Here is a 12,827-nt window from a genome sequence, read left to right as displayed (position 1 = left end):
AATATATTATTAATATGTGTATTTATATACAGTTGGTATTGAGCTTTGTTTTTTTTGTTTTTTGATTTGGAGACACACCAGACAGTACTCTGGGGCTACTTCCCGCTCAGGGCTTGGTGGACCATGTGGTGCAGGCCTCCCACATGCAAAGTACATGCTCCGGCCCATTTTCCCTGGTGCCTGGATAGGATTTTTATCACTGTATCACTGTCATCCCGTTGTTCATCGATTTACTCGAGCGGGCACCAGTAACGTCTCCATTCGTCCCAGCCCTGAGATTGTAGCAGCCTCTCCTTACTCATCTTTCCCAACAAATGGAGGCTCTTTTAGGGTTTTTATAATGGGGGAAAAAAAGGTCATTTATTCTCTTATCAACCCAAGTGGTATTTCCAAAAGTAAGTAAAATTTTTTTATTTCTTTAGTTATTTCATTTTGTTTTGGGGCCAGACCCAGTGATGCTCAGGGGTTACTCCTGGCTCTGCACTCAAGAATTACTCCTGGTGGTGCTGGGCGGGGAGGGTGGGGTGGGGCGTGGTTGTGGGGATTGAATGGTGGTTGGCCATGTGCAGGGCAAACGCCCTCCCTGCTGTACTATTGCTCCATCTCCACAAGTGAAAAATTTAAAGTATTTAACAGCTTGGGAGAACTCAGCAGATATTGAGCATGACCTACCTCCCCCGTCTGCCAACACATACACACACACACACACACACACACACACACACACACACACACACTCCTAAGGCTTCCAAATCCCCTTTTGTGAAATCAGCAGAGCAGTTCCACAGCCAAAATGACAGGCAGTCCCACAAAACAGGGCAGTGAGATTCACAGATGAATCTCGGAACCGAGCAGCTCACTGTAGGGATGGCTTCAGACCATGTGCCGGGATGATTTCACCAGGGCACCTCAGATGGGAGCAGGCATCCCCCCCCCCTCTCTTTCTCTCTCTCCCCCCCCCACCTGCACTAGATGAACCCTGGCAGCCCCAAACTCAGATGGGAACAGGCATCCCCCCCACTTTCTCTCTCTCTCTCTCTTCCCACCCCCCCTCCGCTGCACTAGATGAACCCTGGCAGCCCCAAACTCAGATGGGAGCAGACACCACCCCCCCTGACTCTCTCTCTCTCTCTCTCCCCCTGCCTGCACTAGATGAACCCTGGCAGCCCCAAACCTCCAGAAACCAACCGCCACCACCCTCACGGCGGATCTTCACAGAGTTGTCCTGGGCCTCCCCCACCACGCAAGAGATTAAATCCGCTGGATAACCCAGGAGTGCAGGACCAGAGACTGAAAACTCCAGGCCTCATGGGGTCGGGACTGGGCGGCCCCTGCCCTTCTCCCCGCCCTTCCGGGGTCCTGGCTGTCAAGCCCACGAGCTGCCTCCAGGTACCATTTAAGCGCATTAATGGCCATGATCCAGAGACTCACAAATGACTTTCAGAACTGAGCAGCTCGCTGTAGGGATGGCTCTGGGTGCCAATTATCTAAATTTTCACAATCCCAGGTGTGTGTCGCTGCAAAATACTAATTTTTTTTTTGCTTTTTTGTTGAATCACTGTGAGACAGACCCTTACAGACATCTTATTCTATCCGTGACCAGCAATACAGAATAAATTACCTAGCATCTGCCTGCGGGGCAGGCTTGAGTGGTGGTGAGAAACTTCGAAATCACGGTGGTGGGAAGGTGTAATGGTGGTGGGACTGGTGTTGAAATATTGAATGTAACCCATTATTGTGAACGACTTTATGAAAATAAAATTTAAAAATTTTAAAAAGAACAGGACAATGAGCCCTGGGTGAGACACCACAACACCTCACACGGCCGGCCCATTCCCTGTTCGAGACGCACAAGGGCCCGTCTGAGCCTGAACGTCTGGACACTCTCCTACACTAGGTGAGGCACCAAACAATACTTTCTTTTCTGAGATTTTGTTTCCAACTAGTGAAACGAAGCCTGTCGACGTGGCCTGTCAGCAAGAGGAATGAGAACTAATTCCCTGTCTCCTGCTACAGTTCCCAGGGAAGACCAAGTGTGCAGCACCACCCAACCTCCCCACGCTCACAATCCCGTGCTTCCAATCAGAAGCCGAGGGGGCCAGACAACGTAGAGAGCTTAGAGCGCTTTGCACATTGGGTGGCGAATCCCTGGCACACCGCACAGTCCCCGTGAGCCCCCAGCTGGGAATAGCTCCTGAGCACCACTGGGAATGGTAACAGAAAGGAAAAGCGAATGGACAAGTCAGAGGACAGCTGGAACTAGAACAGATGTGAAAAAAGCAAAAGAAGTCCGACTGTCAGTGTGTTTACTGGGAATATGTGAAATCAGCAACTAAGGCGGGGGGGGGGTGTGGAGGGGTAGCAGCGGGGACCGGGCTGGCCCAGCTGGAGGCCTGGGGTAACGGGGGCACGTCTCCAGTGAGACACACTAGCCCATTCTCAGAGATGCATCAGAGAAGACAAAGCCACTTGTCATTCCTTTATCTTTCCCAGTCTCTCTCCCTGTTGATCTCCATGCCCTGCCTACTCACCCATTGGGCTCCACTTACTTTTTGTTTTGTTTGTTTTGGGGTCACGTCCGGCAATTATCGGGGTTACTCCAGGCTCTGCACGGAGTGATTACTCCTAGAGGTACTCAGGGACCATATCAGATGCTGGGGATGGAAACCGGGTCCACCATGTTACCAGGCAAACACTTTATCCCCTGTATTGTCGCTCTGGCCCCCTCCACTTAACTTTTTTTTTTTTTTTGCTTTTTGGGTCTCACCTGGTGATGCACAGGGATTATTCCTGGCTCTGCACTCAGGAATTACTCCTGGCGGCGCTCAGGGGACCATATGGGATGCTGGGGATCGAACCCGGGTCAGCTGCACGCAAGGCAAACAGGCAAACACCCTACCTGCCATGCTATCGCTCCAGCCCCTCCACTTAACATTTTTTAAGCTTACTTGGTTTAGTAAGTTCAAAGGTAATGAACATAAGATCTGAAGGTCCCAGGAAGGGGGCTGGGGGGTGCAGCCTGATCCTGATGAGATTTGGCTCCAGGGACTAAGCTAGGGTCTTCCTGACAATCTCCTGGGTGGAGCTGGGATTACAGAGGCCAATGTTACCTTCAAAGTAATTTTAAAATACTTCCCAGGTAATGGATTCGGGAGAAAAACCTCTCTTTGGAAAATACCTTATACCTGGCCTGTAATTATAAAGCAAAGAAAGGTAATTCTAGAAGCCGCAGTCTCAATCCCCTCCAACATTGGGGTCATGCTGCATTACCCCACTCTGGTGTATTATTACCCCCGGGACAGGCTCCAGGAAGCAGGTGTCTAGGAAGGGCAGGGCGTGCCCTGCACACACAGGGCTTGGTGCAGGGAGGGGAGGCTGTGCCCAGGTCCTTTCTTCACGGCCTCTGATGGGTCTGATGCAGCCCAGAGCCCTCTCCTGAGATAGCCGTGGAGGGGCAGGAAGGCCCCCTGCGTTGGGAGGCTGGTCTACTTCTGTCTTCTCAGTGCTCTTAGCAAGCAAGGACACAGAGGAGAGGAAGAAGCTGAGTGAAATGCAAGAAACTCTGAAGCTCAATTTCAAGGGTCAGAAGAGAGAGCAAAGGTTAGTGCTTTGCCCAAAAGGAGGCCCAAGTCTGAATATCCCCAGCCTGGGGTGGTCCCCAACCACTACTACGAGTGACCCTCACAGGGAAGGGCTGGGAGCAGCCCCTGAACGCCACCAGGAGTCTGAGGAGGGTCGAAATCCAACTGTTCTATTTATTTTCTCACTGGAGGTTAGGGAAGCTTATCAGGGTTCTTTCTCCTTCTGATTTGTGAAAATCAGCCTCGCCCTTAGTGCACACTCAGTGGGATAAGTGACAACATTAATAATGCACCTAATATATTCTTTTATTTATAGGGGCCACATGTGCTGCAGCTCAGGGTGCACATGTTGTTGGGGGATCTTAGGGCCTCGCACACCTAGGCCTGTGCCCTACCACTCCGGCTGTCTTCCCTGCCCCGTCCTACCATTCTGATGATTATTCTGAGCCATCATACAGCTGCTCTGACCAGGGGCTGGGGCAATAGTACTTGCCTTATATATGACTGACTTGGGTTCAATCCCTGGCACCCCATGGAATCCCCCAAGCATGCCAGGAGTGATTCCTGAGTGTTAAGCCAGGAGCAAGACCTGAGAACTACTGCGTCTGACCAAAAAAAAAACAAAAAAAACACCACTTCCCTCCACCTACTACCTACCCCTCAAAAAACTGATCAAAATTCTCAGTTGTTGGGGTACTTACTGGTTTCTTTTGGGTCTGAGGTGTATTTGGGTCACACTGGTGTACTCAGGACTTACCCCCGGCTCACTCCTGATGGTGCTTGGGGGACCATACGCAGTGCCAGGGATCGGACAGAGGTTGGTGCAGGGAAGGCAAATGCCTTAACCCCAGTACTATCTCTCTGGCCAATAGCTTCTATCCTTACACGGAAATTCATGGACTTAAGTAAACATGTTGCAATGGGTTATAATCCATCTTTGAAAGTCACTATGCCTATCAAAGGGCCAGAAGTGAGAAATTCTTTTTTATTTCTTTTTTTTTCTTTTTGCTTTTTTTTTGCATTTTTTTTTTTTTGCTTTTTGGGTCACACCCAGCAATGCACAGGGGTTACTCCTGGCTCATGCACTCAGGAATTATTTCTGGCGGTGCTCAGGGGACCATATAGGATGCTGGGAATCGAACCCAGGTCGGCCGCGTGCAAGGCAAATGCCCTACCCACTGTGCTATTGCTTCCAGCCCCCTCTTGAACTTTTCTTGAGACATAGCTCTGGCTATATTTTAAACCATCTCCTTTTTCCTGGCTCTGATGAGAACTTTTGTTGGTTAGTTGGTTGGAGGCCACACCTGCCAGTGCGTAGATAAACACACGGTGCTAGGAATTGAATCTAGGGGCTGGAGCGATAGCACAGCGGGTAGGGCGTTTGCCTTGCACGTGGCTGACCCGGGTTCAATTCCCAGCATCCCATATGGTCCCCTGAGCACCGTCAGGAGTAATTCCTGAGTGCAGAGCCAGGAGTGACCCCTGTGCATCATCAGGTATGACCCAAAAGGAAAAAAAAAAAGAATTGAATCTAGGCTTCCTCCGCCCACTGGGCTCCATCTCTGGTCTCCTGATGAGAAGCTTTCATTTGGGGAGATTTAGGCCCACACCCGCTCAGGAGGTATTCGTGGCTCTGTGCTCAGGAGTGATTCATCTGTCTCTGTATGTGATGCTGGAGATGCAAACGAGAGCGATAACCAGACACTAACACGCACGGCAAGTGCCTTCCCTTGTGTACTATCTCTCCAGCAACCCCGATAGGAATTTCAACAACAATTTCTAAGGCTATAGTAGGAAAGGGGCTGCTTTGCATCAATTTCTTAACGCCCTCACCACAGGTCCTACTCGACTACTATGCACGAACTGCAATGTTGGGGCCAGGAAGAGGGCACCGAGGCCAAGTGTGCTTGCTTTGCACATGGGAGACCCGGGTTTGATACTCAGCACCACTCGGTGCCCAGAGAACAACTGGAAGCAACCTCCTCTGAGCGATGAGAAACAGACACTTGAGCACCGATGGATGAGGCACCAAAACCAAATTCTAAAGAAACAGCAATGCTGTTACAAATCCTATCTGTTTTTGTGGGGCGGGGAGGGGACAATAAATGTCAGCTGAAAGTGTGGCTGCAGTATGGGGCCCTGGAAAGAGAACAGTGGACTTCGGGCCACAGAAATAATATAGCGGGTAAGGCCCTGGCCTTGCACACTGCTGACCCCAGCTCAATCCCCAGCACTGCAAGGGGTCCCTGAGCACCTCTGAGGAATGAGCCCTGAGTGCAAAGCCGGGAGTAAGCCCTGAGCACATCCAGGAGTGGCCCCCAAACAAACACAAAGAATAATGGGCTTATAATCAGGTGATATGACTGTACATCCTGAGGCCAAAACTTCTCATCTGGGAATCTCACTTTCATTATTTGCAAAATACAGTTAATTAAACCTACTTTGCTAACTCTCAGATCTGTGTGAAGGCTCAAATGAAGATGCGTCTTTGAGAAAGCATAAAAAGAAAGTGTGAAAACACTGGGAGTTGAGAAGCGCTGCTAACGCCCCCAGGATTCTCTTTCTGCACTCAGACTCCGGAGTGTCAGTAAACTCCAGCTGTCCATCAAGAAGGGGTGGTCCAGATGCACAACGGAATATGGCTCTGCTAAAAGATTGGCTGAAATCTCACCTTCCATGACAAGGATGAAACTGGAGGGGCACATGCTAAGCAAAATAAGTCGAAAGGAGAAAGATAAACACTAGATGATCTCACTCATGTGTGGGATATTAAAAAGCAACTCGGGGTTTGGACCAGGCTAAGTAAAACAGACCCTGGGACTCGGCAAGACTCAAGTTACCAAAAAGGGAGCAGGGAGAGAAGGGGGAGGGGCGGAGGGGGCTGCAAGAGCTGTGGTAGAGGATCTCTGAAAACGTGAGTGGTGAGTGTGGGAAGGGAACGTGCCTTTTGAAGGGGTGTCCAACTGTACCCCTAAAATCTATACAGTCTTGTAAATAAACCAACAATCACGAAATTCCTCCCGCACCCAACACCCCCCCAAGAAATCTCTTCAAAATGAGCCAACTCCACGACCAAACTCACTTTCAATGATGCTCGGGTGCTGACTTACCTCGGTGGAGGGGAAGACCGCTCGGTTCTGGGGACAAGAACTCACTGATGCAGACAAAGAGCTGCTCCCCATCTTTGAGGCCAGGAAGGGCCACACTCTCCACAAAGCTGCTGGGGAACTGTCCTGAGAAGAGAAGCAAAACATCGGCACGTTGGCACTTCCTGCCCTCTCTGTGTCCAAGGGTGCCTGGTTATTTTTCCCTTTTCTCTTTTGAACCCGTTTATGACCCTCCCAGAGGACTCATAGCCTGCAGGATCTCCTGCAGAAAACAGGGGGCTGGAGCAATAGCACAGAGGGTAGGGCGTTTGCCTTGCACTCGGCCAACTGGGGTTAGAATCCCAGCGTCCCATATGGTCCACCTGAGCACTGCCAGGAGTAATTCCTGAGTGCAGAGCCAGGAGTAACCCCTGAGCATCGCTGGGTGTGACCCAAAAAGCAAAAAAAAAAAAAAAAGGAGAAGAAGAAAGAAAGAAAACAGGTAGCACACATAGTCGGGTGCAGGCAGAAGGCAGGGATAATACAGATTCCTGGGGGACCCGAAATCAGGGGCTGCTGCAGAGGGTGAGACACCCTCAAAGACCTTAAGGTCCAGTTCAGACCTCACATCTACTTCACACAGAAATAATAATTCCAGGTTGAAAGCAACTGTCGCAGCAGAGGTACCTAAATTGCCAAAGAATTCAGAGAAGAGAGAGAGCGTATCAGGAAAATCTGAAAAACACACTTCTTTGGCAGGGGGGTGGGTGGGCAGAGAAACAGTATAGCAGGTAGCGCATTTGCCTTGCACGTGGCCAACCCGGGTTTGATCCTTGGCATCCTTATGGTCCCCTGAGCACTGCCAGCAGTAACCCCTGAGCACTGCCCAGGGTAGCCCCCCAAACCAAACCAAACCAAAACAAATATATATAATATTGGGGGGAGGGGAGGGGTTTCTGAAGTGGTACCCAGGAGGCCTAGTGCCCCACCAGTAACTCTTGGCCCTTCAGCCTGCAGTTTGGGGCCTGAAGAAGTCGTGCTGCTCAGGCCCTGTGGTGCCCAGGGTTACCCAGAAGACCTGTGGGTGAGGGGGCTCCCCGTGAACACCAGCTCAGGAGCCATGTGGCCACGAGTGGGATTGCTATACTATCTCCCAGCACCAAGAACCCTAAAAATGGTGTGAAATATATAACATTTGAGTCTGAAGAAAAGCTAGTCTACGGTTGTTGTTGTTGTTTGAGGCACAGTGACTTACAATGCTGTTCATGGCTATTGTTTTGGGGCGACACCCAACAGTGTTCAGGGCTTGCTCCTGGCTCTGTGCTCAGGGATCACTCCTGGCAATGCTCAGGGAACCATATGGGATGCTGGGGATTGAACCAGGGTTGGCTGCGTGCAAGGCAAGCACCCTACCTGCCGGCCCCCGACGATGTTATGCAATGAAAGGGTTCCATGCATACTATGTTCTAAGCCTCCACCAGAGCATCTGCCTCCTCCGTGCTGTGAAGTCAGGCAGGTTAGTATTACTGGATAGTCAGAGAAAGACAGGGGCTGCTGGCCGGAAGGCAGAGGAGGAGGTGCAGACCGCCTGCACTCTCTTAACACCCCTTTCACCTATGTGTTCATCTCCAGGCCCACCCACTACACTGGTCCAGGCCACCAGCATCGCCCACAGATTCCTATAACAAGCTCCCATTCTCCCCCACCTCACTGTCATTGGGGCTGCGTCATCCTCCAACAGGCAGCAGTGAGCGTTCCAAAACAAAAGACTGATAATGTGCACAGTACATCCCTGACATCTCACTTCCTTAACTCCTACCACACTCTCCTCCCTCGTCCAGCTTCTGCACCTCTCCACAGCACCATTTCCCCCTCCTCAATTACTCAGAATTCACGCAGTACTAAACTCCATTCGGCCCCCTCTCAGGCTCTCTCTCCCGTCATCGCATCTGGATAAACAATTCCTTCTGCCTATCCTAGTCAACACTTTATCTCAGCTGAGATATCATTTCTACTGGGAAATAATTTATGATCTCACACATGTGGGTAGAGAGTGTGCTGAGTCTATTCTAAGACCTGCATAACAAACTCCAGCCTGGACGTACATAAAAAATTTATGAGTTAAGGATCGGGTCTGCAAAGGTAGGAGAAATGCCCACCCTTCCTTCAGCTGTTGGATAAAAAAAAAAAATCATGACACGATTGTATATGTGTCTTAAAGACAGGGAAGAAAGGAAACTTAAGTGCATGGACAGTGGAAGGTAGGTCGTGTTTGGGGAGGAGTCAGCTAAATCGAGGAAGGCAGCCATCAGTCTAAGAGGGGGTGAAGAGAAGGAATGCTGTTTCCCTAAGAAGAGGGAAAGGTGGGAAATGTTGACAGGAAACAGCCAGAGAAAGCAAGGTGGAAGGTGACTCTAGGACCATGATTCAGGGATAAAACCTGATAGTGAGGGCCAGAAAGAGAGCCCCAAGGGCTGAGTACATATCTTTGCACAGAACTTCTGGTTTGCCCCCTGGCACTGCAGAGCACAGAGCTGGCAGAACCCCCTGGGTGTGGCCTCAAAAACCAAAACCACAACAAAACGCCTCACGAAAAATCAAGGAAATGGGGCTGGAGCGATAGCACAGTGGGTAGGGCATTTGCCTTGCACGCGGCCGGCCGACTAGAGTTCTATTCCCAGCATCCCATATGATCCCCTGAGCACCACCAGGGGTAATTCCTGAGTGCAGAGCCAGGATTAACCCCTGTGCATCACCAAGTGTGACCCAAAAGAGCAAAAAATAAAAAATCAAGGGAAGCTCAGGGAGGCCTGAAAAGTAGCAGGTATAAGCTTCAAAAGAGAAACGATGGTGCCCAATACCAAAGACGAAGACCTGGAAGGGATGGCAAAGGCGAGAAGAGAAGGCTGGGGTAGAGCGGCTGGCATGGAATCACGCCAACCTTTTCAAGGAACAAGGGGGGCGGTGGGGGGTGAGAACAGATATTCTCATCAGTTTGAATACAGAAGGAAAACTCAAAACCACTGAGTCAAAGGATCTGGGCTTCCCGTTGAACTTACTTTCCTTTTCTCTTTCTTTCAGGCCACGCCCTGCGGTGCTCAGGGGCTACTCCCAGCTGGCTGCTGGAGTGGGGAAGGGTGACTCCTGAGGCTCGAGGGACCATCTGTGGCAGCAGGGATGAAACCTGGGTCTCCTGTACATGAAGTGCGTGTTCTAGCCCGCCGAGTTCTCTCCCCAGCCCCTTCAGACCCAGGGCTTCATCCACAAGCCAAGCGTCTGCTCTATTGTTGAAGCACAGCTCTGGTCCTTAAGTTCTAATTTTGTTTTGTTTGGGGACCATACCCAGGGATGCTCAGGGCTCACTTCTGGCTCTGCACTCAGGAATTACTCCTGGTGGAGCTCAGGGAACCATAGAGGATGCCAAGGATTAAAGCCAGTTGGCCTCGTGCAAGGCAAATGCCCTACCCGCTGTACTATGGCTCCAGCCCCATGAACGTTTTCAATAAGGGAAGAAGGGAGGGTCAACATCCCATGCTGCACCGAAGGAATTAGAATCTCTTACCTGTAACATCCTCTTTCTTTCCTAGGAGCCAAAACTCATCCACCACTGCCAACACCTCAATAATATCGCCCACGAAGAGCGGCAGTTCTTCTGACACGCTGGGGCAGAAGTCAAAGATGGCTCGGACCACTGAGCCCGCCTCCATGGCCCACAGTCTGCAAAGCAAAGGGAGAGAGCATAAATACCTAAGGCAATGCCACGCACACCTCTACCTCTGAAAATGATAAGCTCTAAGATACCAAGATATTATAAACATGTCGAAGCTAAAAAAAAGAAATTGGTACTTTCGGGGCTGGAGTGATAGCACAGCGGGTAGGGTGTTTGCCTTGCACGCGGCCAACCCGGGTTCAAATCCCAGCATCCCATATGGTCTCCCGAGCACTGCCAGGAGTAATTCCTGAGTGCATGAGCCAGGAGTGACCCCTGTGCATCACCGGGTGTGACCCAAAAAGCAAAAAAAAAAAACTGGTACTTTCTGTTCTATTTTATGGACCACAGACATAAAAGTGGGTCTCAGGGCTTACTCATGGCTCTGTGCTCAGGTCACTCCTGGCAGGGCTGGCGGGATCCACAGTAAAAGAAATTGTTCAAGATCAAAGACTTGCTCACACCAGGACTCAGAGTGAGGGTTTTCTGGCTCTGAACTCCTGAGGATCCGCAGTCTGTGCCTCAAAGTCAATAAACACTGGGAAAAAAACAACAACCCAGAGTAGCAAAGATGTGCTTCAAGTGGTCAAGCCACATCTCTGCATGTACAAGGCTCTGGGGTCGATCCCTGATGCCACTTGAGTTCCTAAGCACCATCAGTGTGCTTTCATAAGTAACAACATACAAACATGCTAGTGCTCTCTCTCTCTCCTCTCTCTCTCTCTCTCTCTCTCTCTCTTTCTCTCTCTCTCATACACACACACACACACACACACACACACACACGAGAGCAAAAATTCATAAGAAGAAAAAGGCAGGCCAGGAATGCAGCTCAGAGCATCTATAAGGTAATATGTTTAATCTGGTAGTGCTCCAAAACATAAAATGAAAGAAATATGATCAATTTAACTCGGGGGAGAGATGACTCAAATGGTTGGAGCACATGCTTTATATGAGGGAGGACTTGATTCAATACCCAGCAGCTACATGGTCTCCTCCAAGCCCAGAGTCACAAATAGACCCCCGACCTTGACTCCTAGCATTATCAGTGTGACCCAACAACCTCCCCGCCCCCAAAGCCTATGTAAATGGCATCTCCGAACAAGACTGAGCAACTCTCTTAAGTCAAGTGTGTGTTTTCTGTTCTAAGAAACCTAGGACGCCCGGGCATGGCACAGCAGCAAGGCTCTGGCCTTGCCAGTGTGAGACCATGAGTGTGATCCCTACACCGCCATTTGATGTTCCTAGTGACACAACCAAGTGTGAAATCTCCAGCCAGCACTTTGCAAACAAGGGTCCAAGCACCGCAGCTAAAGTGTGCAAAACCACACAACAAAGTATTCAAGGACTGCAGTTAAACTGAGCCCTACCACAATCACTAAAAAACATGTGTAAGCACCGCAACCAAGTATGCGACCCCTGAGGGGTGCCGCCACCAACTGTGTGACTCCAGCAAGGGCTGCAGCTAAATTGTGCACCAGCACTACCTCTAAAATGTGTGCAAGTGCCACAACCAAATGTGAGACCCCCAGCTCATACAACAGGGAGGAGAGGAGCGGAGGGGAGGGGAGAGGCAATGCTTGGGAAGGAGAGGTGAGGAGAGGGGAGAAGAGGGGAGGGAAGAGAGATGGAGGGGAGGGGGGAGGAGGGGAGGAGGGAAGAGGAGTGAGGAGGGGAGAGGAGAGGGGAACAGCATGGGGCAATAACTAGAATTTTTCCACAGTTACTTTTTATGGGCTCTGAGCGCTGAGGCCTGGATTTTTGGCCCCCTTCCAAAGCTGAGGTTGCCAGATCATCCAATTTCCCCATAGGGTGGTCAAATGTTTTGCTTTGTTTAAAACAAACCTAATATTTGGGCGCTGAAGAAGTAGTACAGCAGGTAAGGCACTTGCCTTGTCTTCAGCAAATATGGTTTGATCCCCGGCATCCCCCTATAGTGTCCCAAGCCCCGCCAGGAGTAATCCCTGAGAACAGAGCCAGAAGTAACCCCTGAGCACTGCTGGGTGTGGCTCAAAGACCAAACATAATATTTGACAGAACTTAGTCATCTATACATTATTAAGGTAACTCAAGTCAGATGTTCACTTTTCCTTTTTTTTTTTTTTTTTGCTTGTTTTGGGTCACACCCGGTGATGCTCAGGGGTTACTCCTGGCTCTGCATTCAGGAATTACTCCTGGCAGAGTTCGGGGGACCACATGGGATGCTGGGAATAGAACCCTAGTCGGCCGCGTGCAAGGCAAACGCCCTACCTGCTGTGCTATCACTCCAGCCCCTAATTTTTTCCTTCTTGCAACACATTTTCTCCAATCCCTTCCCACACCCAGGCCAGAGAACTATAGCGGGTGACCTAAACAGTCAAGAATTAGTACAAGCCCCAGAGAACGAGAGAATGAGCCTGCGAGGATGAGGAACTGTCTCAGGGAGGAGCAAGAGTTAAGGCTTCTCCGAGA

General features: G+C 50.3%; 1 protein-coding gene across 1 annotated transcript in view; it reads right to left on the bottom strand.

Annotated features, from left to right (window-relative positions):
• Window positions 1-12,827, bottom strand: part of DNMBP (dynamin binding protein) — a 122,811-nt gene that overhangs the window by 76,394 nt on the left and 33,590 nt on the right. The window contains exons 3-4 of the mRNA XM_055119434.1: window positions 10,230-10,384; window positions 6,692-6,814 (exon numbers count right to left, since the gene is read on the bottom strand). Of these exons, the coding sequence (XP_054975409.1) occupies window positions 6,692-6,814; window positions 10,230-10,374 (268 nt within the window). The 5' untranslated portion in view covers window positions 10,375-10,384. The remainder of the gene's footprint in view (window positions 1-6,691; window positions 6,815-10,229; window positions 10,385-12,827) is intronic.

Source organism: Sorex araneus, chromosome 11, assembly GCF_027595985.1.
Source record: "Sorex araneus isolate mSorAra2 chromosome 11, mSorAra2.pri, whole genome shotgun sequence".
Taxonomy (NCBI): domain Eukaryota; kingdom Metazoa; phylum Chordata; class Mammalia; order Eulipotyphla; family Soricidae; genus Sorex; species Sorex araneus.
This window is presented reverse-complemented; position numbering and strand designations above follow the sequence as displayed.